General features: G+C 40.7%; 1 protein-coding gene across 4 annotated transcripts in view; it reads right to left on the bottom strand.

Annotated features, from left to right (window-relative positions):
- The window catches only part of FAT3 (FAT atypical cadherin 3), a gene marked incomplete at both ends in the record, with an annotated part of 342,641 nt that overhangs the window by 122,417 nt on the left and 196,010 nt on the right, over positions 1 to 24,214 (bottom strand). For all 4 annotated transcript variants that reach the window (XM_084265956.1, XM_084265958.1, XM_084265957.1 and 1 more), the window contains one exon: positions 10,853 to 10,914. In XM_084265956.1, coding sequence (XP_084122082.1) covers positions 10,853 to 10,914 — 62 coding nt within the window. The remainder of the gene's footprint in view (positions 1 to 10,852; positions 10,915 to 24,214) is intronic.

The raw sequence follows: 24,214 nt of genomic DNA, 5'->3' as shown, positions 1-24,214 counted from the left end.
CCTCTTGTCCTATCAGCTGTCGCTTGGCTGAAGAGACAATCGCCCACCTCTCTACACCCTCCTTTCAGGTAATTGGAGGTGGTGATAAGGTCTCCCCTCAGCCTCCTCTTTTCCAGGCTGAACAACCCCAGTTCCCTCAGCCGCTCCTCATCAGGTTTGGTCTCCAGCCCCTTCATTAGCCCAGTTGCCCTTCTCTGGACACGCTCCAGTACCTCAAGGTCTTTCTTGTAGTGAGAGGCCCAAAACTGAACACAGTACTCAAGGTGTGACCTCACCAATGCCGAGTACAGGGGCACAATCACTTCCTTGGACCTGCTGGCCACGCAATTTCTGATACAAGCCAAGATGCCATTGGCTTTCTTGGCTAATTAAGATATTACAGTAGGTGGTGAAAAGATTACAAGGAATGTGATGGGATGCAAAGACAATATTGTGTGTTTAAGGTAGATGAGGAAGAAGTTCTCACCAAGTGCACGGACTGCTGGAGGCAGCTTTGGGCAAGGCAGTTTTCAGTACATTGACAAAACTGGAAATTAAGAGACCCTGGATAATAAAACTATAAACAAGGTGTAGACAATAAAGAAGTCAGAGGAAGAAGCGCTGAATCTAGATTTACTGACTCTAGATTTGCAGTATGACACAAGGGAGCAGACCTCAAGAATAATGACGATCTTTAGCGTGATGTAGACAAGAGAGCTGTAGAGAAGATAGTAAAATCTAACAGAACTAACAAAAGGAAATAGTTGTTCCCATGTTTCCCTTGGCAAGGTTGCCTATAAACCAAAGGGCTCACATTGATCTGGGGAAGGGACTGCTTAAGCTGCAGGTGTTCTAGGAACCATCTCCAATCAGTGTCCATGGCCGCTGCAACAGCCTATGATCAAGGATCTCATCTCAAACCCACTCAAAGTCCATCCAATTGAAAGGAACTGGAGATTTAGTGTTGGGAACCCTACATGACATATTGCAGGTGGTTGGATTGGGTGTGTATAAATGGTGGTAGCAAGTGAAGTCGCTGTGAAAATATCCCAGAATTAACTATTTTAAGAGATAATGAGCATGAATTCTGAACAGCTGAGTACAGATCACTCCGGAAGAAAGGACAAATGGACAAAAAACTTGTTTAAGGGCATATTTCTAAACAATGGATTAATTAAAAGGCAGACTATGATTTCCTGTGCCCAGAAAGGATGTTAGTACAGATCCAGTGTATTCCTAACTGAGGAAAACTAAGCTCCCCTGCCTTAAATGCAATGCTCAGCTCAGTCTTAGCCAGGAAGGCAGGAAATGGAGACTTCCCTAAAATGTGTGTGCGTGCATGTGTATGTGTGTGTGTGTGTGTGTGTGTGTGGTGTGCTCAAACACAGGCATAAATTAACAGTCTGGCAGCTGATGGGTATTGCAAATGCTACAGAAAACATGATATAGCGCTAAAGCAGACATTCTTCAGATAACACAAAGGCTCTGTACATTGAAAATAGATTCAAATCATGTGAAAGATTTCCTGCTGGTTTTGCAGAAGATTAAAACGTGGGTACATTCATAAAACAAATGTGAAGATTTAGCAAAGCAGTGTGCCCTTCACAAAGACTCTTTGTCTCACCAAGCACAGAACCTGGCAAAAGAGACACCCTGAAAGGGTATATCCCACCAATTTAGGCCTGGTAGGTGGGCTCCAGCCCATAAAAAAAGAGAGTTACAGATCTGAAGAAACATACAATGAAGAAAAAAACCTGTTAACCCTGAGCTAATCTGTGAGCTAATCCCTCAGCGAGAAAGCAACATTAGACCAAGCTCCTAAATCCTGACAGAAAAGAACTTGAAACAAATTAACCACAGAATTTGCCTACTCAAGTTTAGCATGAAGAATGATTTATAAAATGAGAAGGAAGACCATTAATATACCCCTCTCTGTTTCAACAGCATTTAACACATGGGTGCAGACCTAATTTTCAAACCACACAATAATGTTTGGTGTTTTAATAATACTCTTCCATCCCATTTGCATTGATCTAATGCTCTGCCATCCTGTAGTTCTGCAAACAGAGCAGAAGAAACAGGTGTTGGGTAAGTTTTTAATTGCTTTTCTCTAATGCATTCACTCACCCATATCCACACGTATCTGGGGAAATGCAGCCATGGGCGCTGATGTTGTATTTTCTCATCCTGAGTATTATCTGGGACAACTTAAAAAAAATCAGTGCCACTGAGGCCAGACTAAGCACACCACTGAGGGTAAGCAAAGGAACTCAGCTAGCCCCCAGGATAAGAAATAAGACACAGAGGTCTTAACATAATGCTAGTTAACTAAAAGGTCACTTTATTGTACTACTTGACTTCACATCTGCGTGATGCTAAGTCTAGTGAGATTTTAAGTAAGTCCAGAGGGTGAAGGAAATGCTGATACACCTCTAAGCTCCCAGGAGATATTCAGCGCCTTACAGGGTGGCAGGCTGGATTTGCTTCTTGGCACAGCTCCACCTTCTGTTATGCCTTTAAAAGAAGTGGAAAATGCCTGGTAAGACAGCACAGGAAGCCTGTACACTGAGTATCTCCTTCCATGCTTGCAAGCAATGAGGTGCTTAAAGCCAAGACCTGCTGCTAGATTGCTGTGGGTCCACAAGGAAAATCCTAAAAGAGGCGTTTGATGCCCAGCATGAAAAAGCCGAGAGCGCTGTGCTTTGCAGATTTTCATTTCTTCATTTCATGACCCAACAGTTCAGGTCAGTGATTCATGAAATCTGTAAAACAGGCTCCCTCCTCTCTGCAAACTCTAGATATATGCAAATTATTCTTTAACTAAGGCAAAGCTTTGGGCAATCAGAAATGTGGTTTTTCTAATGAGACAGAACAACCGTGCTAGACAGCAGTGTGTGAACCAAAGCCCTAGCTCTGGACAACTGTGATCTTGCCATGTTCTTCAAAATATGAACCTCAATTATTATTTGCAAATTTGTCTGTAACTTTATACCAGATCAACTTCTCGTCTAAATGCCCAATCGGTTTTTAAACCTGGATCATAATATCAACTGTTCCCTCTGTATTTCTATCAGACTCTAGTGAAACATGATTTTGTGGAAAACATACATGGGACTGTGTTCCACTGTAGATAGTGGATCTGTCAACATATTATCGATGAACTGGGAAAATCAAATCTCTTTCACTAGGTAAGGAGTGGCTAAATAATAAATGACCTGTGCTTTTTTTAGTGTAATACCCGAATAAATTAACACAAACTTACAATACATCTATCAAAGGTCTATATAAACTATTTATCTCACTTCAGTAACTGTCAAGCGTTCACAATAAAAAGCCCCAAAGTTTGGCATATTGAGTTACTAACATTTTTGATTTAGGAAGTTCATTATACATAGAAAAGAGGATTGCATTTCTTCATTACTATTGCTATCCTGAATCAATAGAATGGATTAACCAAACAAGTGTAAGATTTTTAATGCTGGACATGTAAGACCTTCCATACGGTATCAGATTAGCTGGATAGTTTAAGCACTCCAAGAGAGGACAGAATCAGATACTTGGATATAAATGATACACTAATTGAGCTGTTGGTAGTGTGTTTATCCTTGACATGGTCCTGGTGGGACCATGTGCAAGACATTTCAATGAGAAGCAATTAGAATCTTGAGAGAGTTAAAAGAATTAGATGAATAGTATCTAAAAAAAAAATGAAGACTGAAATAACCCATAAGCACAAGGCAAAAAGCAAACAAAGCATCCTTGGGGTTGACTTAAAGTTGACAAACCATGGAAATGTCATAGCTTTTTCTTTGCACATGTAGTCTCTCAAGGCCATTAGTATTTCACTGAATAACTGAAATGAGCTGAGGTTTGCCACTACTATTTGATATATGTGGACCCATTCTTGCCCCTTGCCTTTGGTATATGTTATGTCATCAGAGTTGTGTATAAATTTCCTATTGGCTACCTGAATTTAGAATGGAATATTGAGGAATGTAACTACACAGCTCTTTCTTTTTTTTTCATTCAAACTTATTTTGCCCTGCTATCATCATTTATGAAGAGGGTTTCTTATTTAGTTGGAAAACAAAATTCAAATTCCATATGCATGAAGAAAATGTTATTAAACTCAGTTTTCCCAATGCTTAGGCTTTGTCGTCTGTGTTACTTCTCAAGTTGCTATCTAAAATAAAGGGACATCTGGGAGCTATTGAAATTTGCAATAATCAAAGAAAAGAGAATAATCTGTAAAAATGCCATGCCTTAATTATTTTGCAGTTTAAAATTCCTGTTCATATCTCTTGCAGAGGCCACTCAGTTAACAACTGAGCTAGTAATATTTTCAGTGATACACTTGATAATTCTTCTACTTATCAGATCACATTAGTTAGAGACAATAATCTAATCGAGGAGACCACTTATCACTGCAGACAGACAAATCACACCAGGACTTTTCCCATATTTTGCTGTGTAAGGCTTTCTGCCTGAATACACACAAGAAGCAGTGTGCAATGTCATATGCAAATATCCCTCTGAAAGAGAGCTTTAACCTCCTGTCATCTCCAGCTTCTGGAAAGTTGTTGGCTACTTCTGAAAACAGCAACTAGATGTGGGGGGAAAAAAATAACGGAAGGAGAAGTGGGCAAGTGGAGCCCTTGCATTGCTAGAAAGCTGGTGCAAAATAATAACTTCTGAAGAACACAGGATGGAAATCTGCAGCGTGGGATGAGCCAGCTCAGCATGTGCCTTTCTACACCAGGAACTGGGGGCTCTGCTAGATCCACCACCACACCGACCTGTCCCACAGGCAGCTTCACCCACTGCTGATAACCCATGGAGATGTAGCATGAGATGAACATGCTTCTGATTTTTTTAGAACTGTTTATTTTTTTCCCTTTCTTTTTTTCCCTTCCTTTCATTTTCCCCCTTCCTTTTGTTTTTTCCCTTCCTTCCTTTATTCCCTTTCCTTTTTCTTCACAACTTTGAAGTTGACATTCAACGTGTTGCCATTGAAAGGTAACAGCATGAAACAGCTTTCATTGTCTTTTTAGAAAGTTGACTCTTGAACATTCTTACTGTTCCTCTAAAAATCCTTTCAAGTGCCCTCAAAATAATACAAAAATAGTTATTTCCAGTACACACAGCAACTAATGATTATTAAGCTCAAGTTGGAAATAACAGGCTGTTTACCTAATTTTTTAATTCCCCTTGCATCATCTGATAAGCTTTAATGTTAAAAAGGGAAAGGCATGTGCCTTTGGAGCCATTTAAACCTCAGACAAAATGTTCAATCAGACACACTGCCTCTTTCTTACCCCATCACCAGCATGTCACCAAGAAAAAATGCAGTTTTCCCTGCCAAATGTGGGCAATGCTAAAGATCCATGAAACAAATGCTTACACAGATTCATAATCCAGGATTTAAGCAATCAATGTTCTGCAGAGTACTGTTCAGCGACATAAACCCAATGAACTTCAGCTCTTGTACTTCTCCTGTAAAAATATACATGAGCATATTGCCACACGGCTGCCTCTATCCTTCAGAAAAGGTTGCCGTTTCGCACAAAGGACCACTGACTTCAGGCATCTCCACCAGTAAAGGCTGCAGCCTAACTGGATGGGCTCAAAAAAAGAAAAAGCAAGGTTAAATCTGTTAGGTTCTTGCGTAGGAGATGCAGGAGAAAAAGAGGATGGCAGAGAATGCAGCACTGGTCCAACGCTGAACCACCAGTGTAGGGTTTGTGGGAAGAACTGGGAGGCAGTGCTATTTTAAAATGCTACTTTTCAAGAATTTAAACCCCACTGTCTCCCACAAACTGTAGCCACAAAGTCTCCAGCAGCAATTTCCCCTGTGATATTCCAGAACAAATTCCAAGCTGAATAAATCACAGGCCCTTGATCGAAATTCCCCTCACAATTGCAACTTCCCATTAAACAAGTGGAAATTTGAATTCCTTTTAGAAGGCTACAATTACAGCAGATTAGCATGCTTCCCTCTAATTACTGCATATAAATACACACCATGTAACAGAGTTTATTGTACCCTGTTAGTGTCCTTACAGTAAATAGAAACCAATATGCTTCATTCAGCCCATGTATTTTGACACATCAGATTTACCAACTTATCTTCATTACAACCCCTTGCACTGTTACTGACATCCTTCTCAGAGCTATGCTCAAGCATCACAGCAGGAAGATTGATGAGGCTTGTATATACTGACTTGTGACAGAAGCAAGGCGCTTGAGAGGCACTGTTACTATTCTGATAGCACACAGTTGGCTAAAAATTAGCTGCGCTACTCCAACACTCTGCTCCCACTTCTCATTAATTATGGTACATTACTTGGACCTCAAAAGGCTGAGGATGCTGTAACATGATTTTAAAATCTATTGTCTTCCGGTGTTTTGTCACTCCTGAAGAGATGTGAAGTTCTGACCAGGCTTATTAGCAACTATTTTTATTCTTTAGAGAGGCTGTGAATAAGGAAGTTTTCTACTATGACAGACATTAAAAGATAATTTCTGAATAAATCTCCAGTGGTAAATGTAAACATTGGAGAGACAGAGAGACACTATGGATATAATTTTCAAAACTTGCTAAATGACTTAAGAGCCTGCACTGCATGTGCTCAAGAAGAGACAATAGCATCAGCACTTTAAATGCACCAACTTACTACATACAGTTATCAAAAGGATGAAGAAATCATCTCTTGCCAGGGATAATTCATCCCTCAACCATAAAGTATCCGAGACTGTTGCTAGAATTGCACATTGATGCCTGTATCTCTTTTAGCTGATTCTTTTGCTAAATACGGGCCGTGCCTTGGCAATTCCCAGCAAACTGAACTCCCCAGCCGTGGCTGCATTTTTCAGAGTTTTTCTGTGTTGGAGGGATAAATAACCCAGCATCTGCAACAAGACGTTCAGAAACCACTCTGGGTGAGAAAACATACGCTCAGATCCACTTCCCAGGCTGAACGTGCAAGTCAATGAGATGTAGCCTGGATTGAACAACCCTCTCCCATCGAGCCGCACATGCACACTGGAAAGCAAACCAGGAATTATTCACATTCTGGACATCTCAAAGTCAGCTGACAGAGCACAAAGATACAGATCCTGCATGAAATGGTTTACTTTCTTATTATTGGACCTCCACTGCTCCAGCAGATGTTTGCATAAAATAATACAGCACAACCACTAGAGTTTGTAAAGCTCTCAGCTCAGGATTAGGAGGCACCTATAAAAAATGCGGGCAGAAAAAAAAAGGCACACTGTTTTCTGTGTTATTCCACAGCTCAAACTCCACTAGTGTTCTCCAATTAGAGTTTTTTCCTTTTAGTAAATTAGCATAAGTGTCAACACAGAAATTGCCAGAAGACGACACATGCCCAGGAGAAAAAAGAAATAAAAGAAGGAAAGAAGGGGAGGACACCTATATCCTTGCTGAAGCGTCCAACTATTGAGGAGAATAAAGAAAGACCACCCGAGACTTGCAATTACACCTCACCTGGAAATACATTGGTATTTTCTTACACAGATTTACCTTGTTTCAGATGGATATGTAAATATTTCAGCCCAACTACAGAATCCTTAAGAAAGACTGTGAAATAAAACAAATGCTTTTGGCTTGTTTCATGTGAGAAAGTAATGCAATCAAGTGGTCATTTTCTTCCCATCTCAGGCAGAACCATTCCATTAGTACGAATCCTCTAAAGCAAGAGTCCATCCTCTATAAAACCCAGTGACATCCAATTTAAACGTAATCAGAAAAATTCTGCCTGATAACAAGCACTGACTAAAACCTGCAGTCTTGCGAGACATTACAGATGTGTCAAAAAAAATTAGCCCTCGAATTGGGAGCTGAGAAAAAAGAGCATTGACAATGGCACGATCGATGAAATATCTGGGAGAGGAATTATTTTTTCCTTCTTCCAAAAAGCCACCAACAAAAAAGCAACATTCCCAAACCACATCACCAAAACAAACAGAAAAATATTATAAAGGAGAGTCTATTTCCGACTTACTCATGTGTCATTTAACTCAGGATCTAGACACCTTTCTGCACACACTTTGGCACACTGTGGAGGTCTGACCCTGGCTGGAGGCCAGAAACCCACTGTGACCATTGCTGATGGGCTTGGCCTTGGTCAGCAATGACTCCGGCCTTGAGCTGGCTGGTGTTTGCTCTGCCAGGCCTGCAGAGAGATTCTGGCTGCTTCTTGCAGAAGCCACCCTTGCAGCCCCCCTCCTCCACCAGAACCCCACCACGCAAAACTACAACACACATACTCTTTGGTATTTGCAAATCCTGTGACAGGAGCCTCTGGTAGTGTTAAATAGTTGTGTATGCAGAGGTCCATACATCCAAAGGAGATAATTAAAGAGGACAGAAGAAAAGATGCACAGCTTAGCGGGGCTCAGCACGCACTTTGCAACAGACTTCTTGTGTCTTGAGACACAAGAAGCAATCACTTAGATTCACCTTTCCTAACTACGGCAGCCTCTAAAATACACATCCAGTCCTCACTGGCAATTTGTGATTCCTCGGGTACAGGCAGGCACAGGGGAGTCCAGAGAAGCCACCCTAAGCCATCGCAAGCAGTGGTCTGGAGATGAGCACTGGCATTATGCACAATTACAATGACTGGTATCTGCCTTCTTATTTCACCTCGTTTTCCTAACAACTTTTGAGAAACAGGAGGAAATACTGTTAGTAATGTAATTTCTCAGCAAGGGCTGGCAGGTAAAGATATAGCATCCCTGACAAATTCAGGTAGGGAAAAGACAGGCTTATTAAAAATAATTACAAAGTTGAATCTAGGAAAGGTCTGTCAGTGCCTCGCACACGCACTGGGCAAAGGGGAGCAAAGGTTGCCAGGTCAAGCACTAATCAAAGCTTTTCAAAGGGAGCCAAGTTTGCCAGACAGACTACTGGAAGAATGTTACAAAATGAAGCTGTAAGGGAAATACTGTACTACTGGGAGACCATGGTTGTCTCGTCAATTAAAACCTCCCCAGGGGGTTAATTACACACAGAGACAGCCAGGGATTTTAGAAAAAGTCTTCTGAGTGTGTCACAAGAATGAGTGCAGCTTGGCCAGCCTGGGTCCAGATCCCCAGCGGCTTATTTGTTCTTTCGCCTAGTAATGTGCCTCCCAAGAGGCAGCCATGGTCAATGGTCAACTTTTCATCAGCAGCTCAAAGGGCTGATTTAGTCTTCAGGGCTGTGTCCTTGTCAGAGCCTGATTCCCTTTCCCACACACCATTTCCAGGTGAGTTTTACAACAGTGTGGTCCTCTCCTCACTTCTCCAGAACACCCTGCTCAGGTGTATCTTTTCTCCATAGTCTGACTTCCACTTCATTCCCCATTCAGAAGCCTTGGAGCACCCTGTGGCAGGCACTTCAGTCCTCATAATCTTGCAGACTTTTTTTTTTTCAAAGGGGAGAAAATCTGTGAGAAGTATGTATTAACTTGTATTGATGCCCAAAGCCTAATTCCTGTAATTAATTCTTTTTTCTTTTTGACACCAAGAGTAACACTTCCCCATCCGTCTGGGAATCCTCTGGCAAATATGAATTTGGCATGTTTCACTGAGGTCGCCAAGGCCAACACATAAATGCAAAAGACACTCACAGACCTAAGAATCTCATCAATAGATATATTTCAAAATCAATGCCAATTTCATTCCGTTTGCAATGTTCTCTGACAGTATAAACTGGAAAGCTTGCAGTTATTGGATTGCATAATTACTTTACTAACTTTCAAACTTAATAAATCCTAAAAGGGGGCAAATCCTGTGATTTCCCTCCATTTATTTATGGCCTGGAATATGTAAGAATCAACAGTGATTTATCAAGAAAAACAAAACAGAACAAAATAAAACAAAACAAACTTGTACACTAATAAATTAACCCTTCTTTCCTGTGTTCTGCCCTAACTAAAATAATTTGGGATTTCTAAGAAACAAAAAGAGACATGGAATATGCAAAAGTGTATTCTCATACATTTTTGCTGCCAGATAGTGATTGCATTGGGAACTGTTTTGTCCAGATGTTTTTAACTTGTATGGGTTTTAAGAGAATTTCCCAAAATACATAGTAGGAATGATTTATTATGTGGGACAATATGGTTCTTTTTTACTTGTACCAACACGAATCAACCATTCCTTATTTCACAAATAGACAAAAGAACAGAGTCAAGGATCTTCTACCCAAAAGGGAAAAAACCCCACTGCACAGTCTACAGCAATGTGAAAGAAAACACATGTGGTAAAACCAGTAGTTTACAAGTATATCACTCCCTATCCAACATATGGGAGCTGCTTATAAAGAGAAACATTCATCTAAGGGCCAAGGGAATGGTTTAGATGCTCTTTTAGAGGGCAATTTTTAACTTGAGAATTGTCGTTGCTAGTCCTAATAAGTGAATGATAAGAAATCGTTCCTTGATTTAGATGATAAAGTGAATGTGAACAAGGTCAAAGTCTGCTTTTATCCCAAAGAAAAGTTTGCGTTATGGATCTGAGATGCAAAACTTAAAACGTGTTTAACCTGAGACACTGAAAATCTTGGCAGATTATCCCGCACTGGATAGTCTAAACTTCTGTCACAAATAAAATTGCGGGCTACAAGAAAAGATTTATCTGAAACAGATTAGAGGTGTTGTGCATATTTCTTCAATTTCTTTTCCCCCTGTGTTTGGGAATTGCACAATCTATTATTTCTTCTGTATAATCAGGCAGCTCCTTGTTTTGTGCAAGTCTGTCATACATCGAGAGAGGGGAGAATACCACTCTTCTGGAATAGGAAGAAGTGATTTTAAACTGAAAAAATCAGTTAACCTTTTAACATATATTTTCCTCTTAATCTTACCTCCAGAAAGTGTTCTGCTTGCTGTTCCCGATCCAATTTTCTTGACGTTGTTGTAATCAGACCTGTGAAAAAGGGATGATATTTGACTGTCAATACCCGTTGAAAAATATATGTCTCTATCGACCAGAAGAAATAAATTCATTTTTCAAACACTCAAAGGAGAAAGAAAAAAAAAAAGAAATCTATTTGAAGTGATATCAGACACAGATTTCTTGACATCTGTCAAGCATTTTCTTTCTCAGTGCAGCCATTATGACTTTCTGACTAACAATGAATCTTTAAAGAAAAAATGCTGTGAGAAAAGTAACTAAAAAAGTTAGCTGTGCATCTACAGCTAGCAGGCTACATTTATTACAGCGAATAAAAAAGCTTACTTAAAGAATCACTATTTGTCTTATGATTAAGTGCTTCAATGAATCATTTGCATTTGACTGAAACCCTTCGTAAAAACCTCATTAAAGATTTCAGAGTTCTCAAACAATTAATGGGATAGGATGCTGATTACTTCCACGCCAAGAATACTTGACAAAGAAGGTTATTTCTGTAATAACTACTTGTATACATAATGATTTCCAAATGTAATCATTCTAATGCATTAAAGGTTTTGTACTACAATTTCATCAATTTGTTCCGTGCTCAAATTGAGTCTTTAAAATAAAGTACCCTTTTACAGGAGGATGATCAAGATACCTTTTCTTTTCTTTTTTTTTTAAAGCAATGTACTTTCACAAATGATTAACCTCTTGTGAGATTTATACCAAGGAAAGAAAATGAATCGCTTCCAAAGTTCTCTCCAGAAAAGCAATGCGTGTCTTTTACGAACACAGCTTAGTTTTTATTTTGTTCTCACTAGAAATTTAAAGGGCAGATTTGAGTCAGATTTGAGTTTTCCCTCATAGAAAATGCTTATTTGGATAGGAAAATGTGTCATGTGGTTGTTTTTTGACAGATTCTGATGAGCATAAAGGACCAACTTTTCCCAGCGGTAAAGCTGATTTTGGAGACAATGCCAGTGGACAAAGTAATTCTCCAGAGGTCCTCATCTCAAAGATTACCAAGGAAGGCGAGAAAATAAATACTCCGTGGATTGCCTCCTATACTTATTTAATCAGACCAGCCAAACAAATTCATGATTTGACACTAAATTCTTCAAAAAGACCCTGACAGTAACTTTTTATATCTACATATCGCCACTAGTCCCAAAAGATTCCTACACCCACAGCTCCTCATACATTCTCATTGGAGAAATCATTTTATCTATTTTGGTGAGAAGGGAGGAACTATTACTTGAAGTCATTGGATAAAATGAACAAGGGAATGTCAACCTGCTTGCCATATTTCAGACATGGGGTTGTCAGGGTTGGTCTCATCTCTTGGGTGACAAGTGATAGAATAAGAAGAAATGGCTTGAAATTGCACCAGGGGAGATTTAGTTTAGATATCTGGATGAATGTCTTTACTGAAAGGATTGTCAGGCATTGGAACAGGCTGCCCAGGGAGGTGGTGGAGTCACCATCCCTGGAGGTATTTAAAAGGTGTGCAGATGAAGTGCTTAAGGACATGATCTAGAGGTGGACTAGGCACAGTTAGGCTGTGGTTGGACTCAATGATCTAAAGGGTCTCTTCCAACCCATGTAATTCTATGATTCTGTGATTCATTGAAGGATCTATTAGATCACAGAAGTGACACCCAAGGGGAGGTCACAGAAACCAAAATGGATCATTACAGTTACATAGAAGAACCAGGTGCTGGCACAAGGCTGAAAACCCAAAACAACTGGTATTGCCTGTGTCAAGCAATTGTAAGCATTCACAACAGTTACACCAGATGGGAGACATCTACTCACTGCATGAGTTTAAACAGACATGACAGCACAGATGACAAATTGGTGTCATTCACACAATATCCTCCAACATCTAGAGAGAATGCACAGATACAGGGGAGAAGTTGCTAACTATGAAAGGAGTTCATCCCAAATAACTTGATAAGGTAAATCATTCAAATGTGAAATATCCCTGCATGACATGCATGGTCACTAAAGATATTAATCAAGCACAACCTAACATTGTAAGGACCATTTTTATATCATCTTCTACTTTATTCTTTCCTACAGTGCCACTATGAACTCCACAGACTTTGTTCTTAAATAAGAAATATCTAGCTGTAAATTATAGAATATCTCTGTCCTCATCATCTTCTAAAGGCAGAAAAATTCACATGCCTTTTGAAGACCAAGAGTCTGAAACTGAGTATCACTGTCAGAATGAATAGTGCTTGTTTTTTATTGGTAGAACTAAAACTATTGCTATTACTGCTGCTGCTGCTGCTACTACTACTACTACTAGCACTGCTCCTGCTGCTCCTCACAAAGTGACTGTTATCACTGAAGGTCTTGAGCCTTTTGGTCTGCAGTAATGGTCAGAGGGCTTTCAGACCTCCATTTACTTGTAAATGATGTGTGTGAATATGCAACAAGTCTCTGTGACAGAACTGTGTGTATTTTAAATGTTGCAGATTGCAAGAGATTAAGTACCCCAGCCTTAACCCCTCATCCTAAAGAGCAAGTGACCAGACCATCACCATCAGTTTGCAGACCTGATCCCAGTACTGTGCTAGCACAACTAGTTGTTTTTGCTTTAAAGACAGCTCTACATACAACTGCCAGTTCTGTCCAGCTTCATTAGGCAGTCACAGTGCTGTACAGAAATAACTGGCCATTTGTTGGTGTCGTTGCAGGGCTGCCACTTTCCATTCCTGTTCTCTCAGGAGCTGGTCCATCTGGCACTCAGGGTGGCCCCACCATAGTCCCCTGGCTGCTCACTTCCACACACATTCCTGAACTCACAGATAGATCACTCTACCCAACACTATTCTTTAAAATATGATTATACATAAAACCAGATCTCAACTACTTGATATTAATATTTATTTAATCATGGTCAAATATTAGTAGGGACGTGAATCTGGTCCTATCAGATTATAAAACTGTCTTTGAAAGAATTCTGTTTAAGACCAATCATGGGAAGGGAAGGGAAGGGAAGGGAAGGGAAGGGAAGGGAAGGGAAGGGAAGGGAAGGGAAGGGAAGGGAAGGGAAGGGAAGGGAAGGGAAGGGAAGGGAAGGGAAGGGAAGGGAAGGGAAGGGAAGGGAAGGGAAGGGAAGGGAAGGGAAGGGAAGGGAAGGGAAAAAATTAAATTCCAAATATGTTGAAGACTACTTCTGTTTTATCACTCCAGTTGCAAAGAAGTGGATTTCATGGGTGTTATGAAAACACTGCTGTGTCCCTCCTGCCTGTATTTAGTACTCCATGCTATAGAGACATAATAACTGAAATATTTAGCAGTATGTAGGACTTTATTTTCAAGATACAGGGACAACTAAGAGAAACTTGGCTTTCCACAAGAGAATATATCCCAGTTTTAGTTCTTGTCTAACTGTATTAAATCGTCACACTCTGTTACAGTATAAAGGTATTATCAAAGGAAAATAACTCACGGAGAAAAATAAACCCAGAGAAATGATGTTAGGCTGCACTGCTGGTTATGATATAAAATCACAAGGGGACAATGATAAAAAATGACCCTTTCTTTTTTTCCCATCTTCAGTATGTGCCGTAGCTCTTCTAGACACAGCCATCTGGGCAACCACCCTAAGCCAGCTGGGAAATATAGCACTCATTTCTCACAAAATAGTCAAAAACACTAACAAGCTTCAGAAGTCATAGCACACCTCTCAAACGGTTTCTCTCAAATTTCCAGGGAAACATCATGGTCCTGCTAAGGGCAGGAGATATTTATAACTGTGATGATTCTTTAAGTGCAGCCATGAAAGTGAAGAGGAAAACTGGATCCAATAGAAAAGTTATTTACAGTAAAACCGTCAGCTCACAAGCAAGGTTATGTGATTTTGTTCCCAGCAGTTCATACTTTTCTTTGACTTTCTGAATGAAAACATCTTTTTCTGCCTCCTGGCACATCTGTTCCTCAGGCCATATAAGTGACCTGTTTTGTGAAACTCCAAAACATTCCTTGACCCAGAATTTCAGCTTGGAGATAATTATATGTTCTTATACAACTTGTTCTTTTACAACACCTGTTATTTTTGCTATTGGAGTGCTTTTCCAACCCTAATAAACGAACGGGTATTGTTCTCCTCCCATTACAGAGCTCAGCGATGCTGGAAGGTAAGTTCACCTCACACAACGTGTCCCATTGTACTGCAGGACATGGTGACATGTCCCAGCTGATAGTGACTAACTTCCTTTCAAGATCTGGATAGAACCATCATCTCCTCCTGCATCCTTCCCCTCTAAAGACAAAGTCTGCATGTGGACAGAGAAGAAATAGCAGCGTCCTTCACCCTGTTGTCTTATAATTTGGAAAATAGAACCAGAAATTTGGGGAAGGTGACAAGTCAGACCGGCCTTACAGCTTAGGTGCAGCCATAGTGTCACAGAAGAAAGAGCAAGGAAGAGGCTTTGAAATCCTGATGCTTCAACCAATACATCAGCCTATACACTCTTCAGTCAGTGGATCATCTTGGAAACAAATCACCCATTCTTAGGGCTCAGACCGGTGATAAAAACATTTGAGGAATACTCAGCACTGATGCCTGGGATAACGCTTTGGGCACATCACAGGCACAAAGTGAAAAAAAGAAAAAAAGGTGAGTGGAAGAGATAAAAATCCACATAGAATCATAGAATGTGTAAGGTTGGAAAGGACCTTTAAAGGTCATCTAGTCCAACCCCCTGCAGTAAGCAGGGACATCTTCACTAGATCTGCTTGCTCAGAGCCCCATCAAGCGTGACACTGAGTATCTCCAGGGATAGAGCCTCCACTACCTCTCTGGGCAACCTGTTCCAGTGATCCACCACCCCCCATACTGAAGAACTTTTTCCTAATATCCAACCTAAATCTACCTTTTTCGAGCTTAAAAACATTACCCCTTGTCGTATTGCTACATGCCCTCTTTCCCAGCTTTCTTACAGGTACCTTTCAGTTACTGAAAAGCTGCTATAAGGTCCCCCTGGAGCCTTCTCTTCTCCAAGTTGAACAAGCCCAACTCTCTAAGCCTGTCTTCACAGGAGAGGTTACTTCACGTTTACAATGAGTGAAGCATACAGCTATTAGAAGTGTAATTTTGGAAATGTAACTTTATTAGCAAATAGTAACTTGATCATAGACGTGGTGTCTTAGAATTAATAGCAGGTATGTGTCTGGATGCATGCGTGTGTGTATGTAGTGATGATTGAAGCTGACATAAAATAAGGAACAGTTATGAATTCAGCAGTGTGACTAATGCTCTTTAATTTTTTTCTCTCGAAAACCACATTTTTATTAATAATAAAACCAGCAAACCTGAAAAAAAAAAGAAAGCAGCAGCTCGTCGGTTCTTTTGTGTCAGCTAAGGTATGCTTTGTTATTCAAAAGTGGCATAATGTTCTGTCTCAAACTGAGTCTTTTGTGATATATTGTATTTTTCTGAACAGTAGTTCTGCTTGGATGCTTAAACATGTGGCTATGCTAAATGTCTATATCTGAGGAATACCCGAAAATACACATTGCGCTCTGATGATATGCAGGCAAAAGCCTCAATCTAGAGCAATTCTACTGCAATCAAAGAAGCTCTGTAAATTTATGCTACCTAAGAATCTCTCTGAAATGAAGCAATCTTTGAATTTTTATCTTTAGTCAAGAAAATGCACAGAAAATTATTAACTTATTTAACATAAACAAAGCAAGGCAAACAAATTTATATTCAAATGTAATTTGAAGCCCAAATATTTTGTTTCAAAAACTTCTGTAACTGTATTTCCATTTGCATAAACAAATTATTCCTTCCTCAGGAGGTTGTGATACTGCCATGAAGGGCTGGGTCTGGCTGAGATGGAATTAATTTTCCCCCCCTGCAGCCCCATAGAGCTGTGCTGTGTATCCGTAGCCAGCAAGGTGTTGGTAACACACCGGTGTTGTGGCTACTGCTGAGCAGTGCTGGCACACATCAAGGCTGCCTCCCCAACATCCCCCTCAGCAGTAGGCTGGGGGTGTGCAGGCCTTGAGAGGGACACAGCCAGGACAGGTGACCCCAACTGACCAAAGGAATATTCCACACATGGCCTTTTGCCTTACTACACTGCTTTTATTGTGAACCAGGAGTTTTGGTTTTTTTTCCCCCTCATCTTATTTCTTTCGCCTCCCCGTCCTGCTGTGGAGGGGAATGATAGAGTGGCTTGTTGGGCACCTGCTGTCCAACGAGGGTCAGCCCATCACCCATGTAATCCTACCAGAGGTCCAGAATTTAATTTGAATTCTGACATTTTTGCCAATCTTTACCAAAATGGTTTTGTATACTGCTGGGTATGTATTTTACGGGATGGCCTAAAACTAACAGAGATAATTATGTATCTGGTTGTTTTCATTAATAACTTGAGAAGAAATATGGTATAATATGTAAGCAAGGTGAGAACTCTGAGCAATACAGACAGAAAAAAAGCAAACAGCTACTTTCCAAATCTTAGGTGACAGACCCTGCCTGTCCTTCCTAAAAAGCTTGCATCCTTCCCTCCCAACACTCCAGCCATAGGAGCCATCCCACCACAACTCTGTGATGCTCATGAGATCACAGCCCTGCAGGCATGCACACATGTCCAACTCCTCTTGTTTGTTCCCCATACTATACGTGTTTTCACAGAGGCACTTAAGTTGGACCCCCCCTGAAGGTGACTGGCTGGATGGAGCGGTTGGAATTCCTTTGAGCTGCACTTCAGGTGCTCTCCTGCTGACCTGTGAACCTTCTCCAGGCTTGAGGCATCTATTGCTGGCACTGGCATCAAGCTGGTAGGAGTGGGATGGATTGAGGATCCCCTCACTCCCACGCCCCCTTCCCCTGCCACTTAGTTTAAAGCCCTCTTAACCAGTTTGGCAAGCCTATGACTGAAGATGCTCTTTGTAGATACTGTATGTAGTCAAATATTTGAGAGTGCATCTTTATGAGTGTGACATTGCACATATACCCAATGAGAGGAATGTTAAAAATGATCCTAAAATATACATATTTACAGAGACATACTTAGCTCTGAGGCTTACCAATGCTTATTCTTTCAATATACAGTCATTACTTGAAATACTTGCATTAGAAACCAGTTAATTCATGTATTTAGAAAGCGAGAGAAGAAAAATTCACAAGGGCTGTTAAATTCAAAGGCTTCAGCAGAGGAAATTTCTAAGCGCTGGGTAGGCTGAACAATAGTACACAGAGGGAAACATTGCTGTGGGTTTGCTTCTTCTGATGTTTATTCTCTATGCATCCAGATCAGCCCACAGTTGTAGGTGTGATAGTGAACTAAACTGACCTTTGGCTTAGAAGAAATTCACATATTTCTCAAGATCATGGCATTTAGGGAGCAAAAATCAGTTTGCCGCAGGCTATTTTCTCGCACAGATTGAATTTCCCTAATATGGCTATAAAGCCAGGGCGAGTTCAATAGCCTCCTCTTTATGAAATTAAATTATTTTCCTTCAACCTCTGGATGGATACCCTTACCTGAGTTGTTTCCTGAAGTACTGCATGGAAGACAGCAGAATCTAGTATGGAGAGACAGCATATTTTATTGCTGTCTCTGGAAGTGTAAATTTTATGGTATAAAGAATAAATTTTTAAAAAATGAAATTTTAAAGAACCCTTTTATTAATTTCTCATTTCCAAACTTTGTTTAGATGAAATATTTAAAGACTATATGACAGGTAACAAGCAAACTAAAGTAAAAGAAACCCAGTATGTTCCACTGTTTTAAGCCGGAGGCTGAGTGTCTTTATAGAGATAGGAAGATGAGTAGGAAAGAAGTATCTTCCCCCTTCCCTGGCAAAAGACTAACAAGATTCAATTTAGTGCGTGTTTTACTGCCCATTATTAAATCATCTTCTTTTTATTTTTCTTTTTTTTCCCAGCTATGCATATTCATAAAAACATTTCAATAAAAAAGCACAAGAAGTATGACAAGGGACTTCAGGTTATTAAGCAGGGTTTGATTGAAACCTCAGAATAAATTGCCTGGCTGCAAGTCACAGCAACACATGCTTTACACCCTCTCTACCCGCCGTGTTAGCATCTTTGACCCGGACAGCCAGGCAGCACAGGACCATTTAGGTCAGAGCTTATGTATCACACAGAGATGGTCTGGATGGATTAGCTGAGGTCTTGTCTCAAAGCCTGGTCCCTGGTTGCTGGGGGAAACATCTCCTCATTAAGATACCAATCCTTATCTTCAAAGAAAACAATTTTGAAATGGAAACAAGAATATAGAATGAGAGCACTTTCTCTGCAGAGTTCTTGTGCCCTGTGAGATGCTCTGAACATCCTGCAACACTGATGCTGCTATCTCGTCACAGGCGAAAGCGGATGCACTTCCCCATCTGCCTTTCTCAAATACTGGAAGGAGCAAGGATACAGAAAGAAAACCATATGAAGTTATCAAAGGAAACTTTCTGTAGAGCTACCCTTGAAAGCTCTGCTCGAAGAGAAAAATGCCTTGGGATTGTTTGGTGAAAATACAGGCCTTTTAACCCAACAAGTTAAACAGACAAAAGGAGTAAGTAAAACAAACACTGCTTTTCCAAAAACGTTCCATAAATTCAGCAACTGGTTGGTTATATACACTGATCCTTCATCAGAGCCCTGGGGCTGGATTTGCAGAAATTCATATGGGACTGGATTGGTTTACTGATGAGTTTACTAGAAATCTCAAATATTTATTAACAGTAGGCACAAAGGTATGAACACAGCTTCCCCATACATATACTGAACATAAAAAAGAGTACACATCTGCTGAGAAATATAGCCGTCAGCTGTCAACTGTCCTGGTGCTCTTTGAAAGGAAATTTAAGACTTTAGATGGGGGAAAAAAGGGGCAGCCGCAATAAATAGCATTAGGATTTCCACCATACCCAGGAAAGTAAAACTATTGCGTATTCCTAACCACAGAAATGTCGAAATGAATAGCAATAACCAGGGTAATTTTATTACCCACAGGCAGTGAGAGGCATAAACACTGTAACAGCACATTCATCTCCTGCAATAAATTAGGGATCGACAAAGTGAAATTGAATTTCAAAGATAAATGATAGAAAACTATGTACATTTTACTTGGAGATGTAAACAAACATATCATTTTATATAATTACACATGTAAACCTCTAATTTAGAAAGACTGCATTCTGATCTAAATGAATGATACTTCATTGAACAAGAAAGAGAACCCACCCGGCGAGCCTGTGCAATTACGTGAAGGGCTGCTGCATTATTGTTTTTCTGAGGTGACAATGAGAGTGAAACGACCTTTTTGAAACAAGCTAGGTATATATATATATAAAAAAAGATTGCTTTTAAAAACTGTTATGTTTCCTAATGTGTGGTTATGTCTGAAAAAAAAAGAAAAAAAAAAGGAGATGCTGAAGTGAAGCCTTTTTTTTCATTCCTCTTCGGTCGTCCTTCTGTCTCTCGTTAGAGTTCCCTCAGCTTATTGCTGAAAATATCAAAACTCTGCACAAAATGCACAGCAAACATTTACTTCAATGAAGAATTTGGATTATGCTTTCCTTTAGAGGCAGATTCTGGCTTTTTTTGTTCTCAGAATCTGTTTAAAATGACAATATGGTGTGTCAGTCTGTTCAGCCTGGTGGAACAGGGGAGTCGGAGGGACTCCCTTTCATCCCTTCAAAACTCAGCCAGCGCAGTCCTCAGCAACTGCAGGCGAATCCATCACTCTCCTAAATATTTACCTCCATTTTAAAAGTGGCCAGGCTTTCTGTTCCCTGTATTCCTCCTGGAAGACTGTTTGAGAACATAACCGCATGGTTGAAAGCCCCTGGTTTCCAGACAGACTGTGTTTACGAGCAATTTGCATCTTCATTTTGGTCAAGTAAACTAGCCAAACTCCTTTGGCTTTCCTTTCACCTAATGATTTTGCCATCGTCCCTCCTGCACTGCAGTTCCAGCCCTCGTCTCTCCTCCTCCTGATGGATGAAGGCTGAACACCACACTCCAGATAATGTCAACACAGGCCTGGTGAAGCAGCCAAACTACTGCCTCCAGCGGATGCACATCTAGCAGAGAACAGCAATCTTCCTACTAGCGCCCAAATGCACTGTTTCGTTTACTCCACTAATGAATTTTTACTCTTGAAACCCTCAGGGATGCTTTATCTCTTCTTTTTTGCTCCCAACCTTTCGTGTTCGGATGATGCTCGCTAACTCTGGATCAGAGCAAAGCCAGCATCACTGAAGAAACCACCAAACAAGATCATTTGTCTAGCCAGCACTTGAAATAATCTGTGAATGTGTGCCCTTCAGCATGCAAATCCCTCTTTCAAGACTCATCATTTTTATTTCTTCTTTAGCCAGACCCATATGCACATATCATTTTGACTATTAATCTCCATGTCCTTGTACCTCATAAATTCTGCAGTGCAACCATATCAAACGCATTACTGAAGTCCATGTAGATGACACACAGAGCATTTCTTAGAACATCATTTTTCTTATCAATGACATCAAGATAGGCTGACAGGATTTACTTCTGGTAAACCCATGAGCACTTTTATCCCATTTTCTATTTATTTCCTTGTTTTTAATTATACTGTCCTTCAAAATATGTTTGAAAGCCTTGCAGTTGACAGAGGTCAGACAAATAGTTCTGTGACTGGAAGGCTTTTTCTTTCCCCCTGTCTTTCTGCTCTTTACCACTGACATTTTATTTGTTGTCTCCCAATGGTACAGTTCAAGCCCCAGATTTTATAATACCCCTCAATAGTTGCTTGCTACAGGAGTTCAAGGTGCTGTTTCTTTCACATTTCTGGAGTGGAGATTATCATAGTGGCTCTTACTTGCTAAAAGAGAGATGGCAGTGAGGTGGATTCAGGCAGGAAGAAGCCAAATCCGAAACTGCTGTGGACAGCGGGACCCAATGTGCAAACTTGCCTGTGGCAAAACACAGTCAGCACCTGGCTGTGGTCTCTTTGGACCATAAAGAGCTTCAAGCGTCTCAGTGAGGTGGCTGAATTCTGGTGGGATGAAGTTGCTCAAACTGCAATCCCCAAAAGCTTGGGCTCAAAAACGATCCCTCAGGGTTAGGGTGGTACAGTTACCATCAAACACACGGAGTCTGTGATCCACAGCTGCAATTTTTAAATGAAAAGACTGGTAACAGTCAGAGTGCCCAAGGTGCGCTGGCTCCTCCAGCACCACTGATGGGCAACATCTCCATCTCCGAGGTGTCACTGTAGCCTCATCACAATCCCTCAGGGTTGTGATGCTCCGAAACAACCCAGCAAACACCCTCGAGGGATTGTCATGCAGGGGCATAGCTCTCCTAAAACACTTCACACCGCCCTTCACAGTTTGTTGGATAAGAAGGTTTTCAAGTTCAGTCCTTTAGTTAGGCTGCAATGAACGCATAAGAACAGCAATAGTGTTCCTATCATCTTCTTTTGTTTTCTTCCCTCAAAAAAGTACCCTGCTGCCTAAAAACCTAATTGCTTATAGGATGCCTCAGCACAGATTTTAACATCCCCCTGCATCACTTTCCTTTTCAGAGAGAAATTGCAGAATTCTATTTGGGTTATAATTAGCATATAATTATTACTGGCAGGAATAGCTATAAATATATATAACTGGTGGCTAGCCTAGTAACCAGCACACATAATCATTATACAATTTTCTTTAATTTTTTTGTGCACAAAGGCCTCATAATTCTGCAAAAGCAACGATCGAGCTTAACTAGACTCTGGTTATAATTTATGCAAATTAATTTCACTGTTTGCAAGAAAGAAGACTTATATAACATCCGCAGCGGGGGTAGGTGGTGCTGCTTTGAGTGGTGAGGGGCTAGGCAAATACTCTGCACATTGGGCCTGGATACATCACAAATTATTGGCTGACCTCTTTCTCTGGCAGATTATGATGCACTAACAAAAGAAGGGAAAAATAGTAATAAAAAAAAGTCTCCAATGTACACTTTTGTATAACATAGGTGTAGGTCACAGTGTGATGAAGTCACGGAGGAGGTGTGGAGGGTGCAGAAGGCACAGCTGTCAGTTTTTCCTCCTAAGCCAGGTACCCTCATTACCTTCTAAAGAGAAATGATTTTGCGTTTTTACACACACACACACCGGCAACCGAGCGCTGCTCCTGACAATAGAAAAACCAAGCCCAGCTCTTCTCCCAACTGCGCTCCAAAGAAAGGCGCTGATCCCTCATTACCGGCAATTGTCTCCAGCTCCGCAAAGCCAGAGCAGCGCCTTGCACTAACTGCAGCTTCCCCGGGTCAAGTCAATCTCATCTTCATCTCTAATAAGAAAAAATGATTCATTGGCGAGGTGACCTTCCTGATCCAGAGGCAGAACGCAGAGCCATGAAGAGGAGCCTCATAGAAAAGATCTATGGCCTTGTTTCATGATGTGCGACTTACAGATAGACCTCATCACTGTCAAGATCCTCTGCCCTTCCCAAGGTGGTCTCCTGCCTAAGAAACCACACTGAGGCACCTCTGCTGGGTTTCAGCTCACGCTCTATCTTGATCTGCAAACTTGCATGAGACATTTTATGTCTCGGTGCTTCAGTTTCCCCTCCCATAAAGCTGGGATAATGGTATCTTTCTTTGTAAAGTGCCTTGTGGTCTCTAAAGGAATAAACAACTTGTGTAAGAGTAAGATATTATTATTAACTAACAATCTCATAAAACTCAGCCGTAACAGCACTAGGCATTTTCCAAAATTTATTGTTAAGTAAGTAAAGAAAATAATTTCTTTAAAGACTGAAATTAATTCCTTTCCAGGGTTTTCTGCTTAATTTTTATTTTTCTTTCCCTTTCCACTTCTCTGTGCCAGGATTCATCTAAATTGTTATCAACGGGTAAAACAGTATTAGCTCTGACCCCTCACTGCAGTGGCTCAGTATATAACAAACAGCAAAACTGCACAGCAAAACCAGCATGAGCAGTAGCTGCTTTCTCCACAAAGCCAGTTTGGTACCTTCAGCCTTGCCCAGCAGCTGCCAGAGTGGAGAAGCAAGAGTGGGTTCTTGATACCAGGAAACCTTTGAGCGAGGAAGAGGAGCAGAATCAGTTATCTGCAAAAAGCAAATTTGTTTTGACATCAAGTGAGAGGTGGGATCCTCAGGCTGGGCTTCTTCCATGCGCACAGGCAGATGGAGCGGAAGAAAAGCAAGCAGACCCCATGTTCAGTTGCTCAGTTGGGGGGGTCTCAGCAGCATCCCAAGAACCATTCCTGCTGGCTGCTTTTAAACAATCACACTGAATTATTTAGAAGTCTCAGAGTGACTGGGAAGAACCTGAAGGGACTGGTAT

This window comes from Gallinula chloropus, assembly GCF_964237585.1.
Source record: "Gallinula chloropus genome assembly, chromosome: 1".
In the NCBI taxonomy this organism is placed as follows: domain Eukaryota; kingdom Metazoa; phylum Chordata; class Aves; order Gruiformes; family Rallidae; genus Gallinula; species Gallinula chloropus.
The sequence above is the reverse complement of the archived record's forward strand: the minus strand, read 5'-3'. Positions and strand labels throughout refer to the sequence as shown.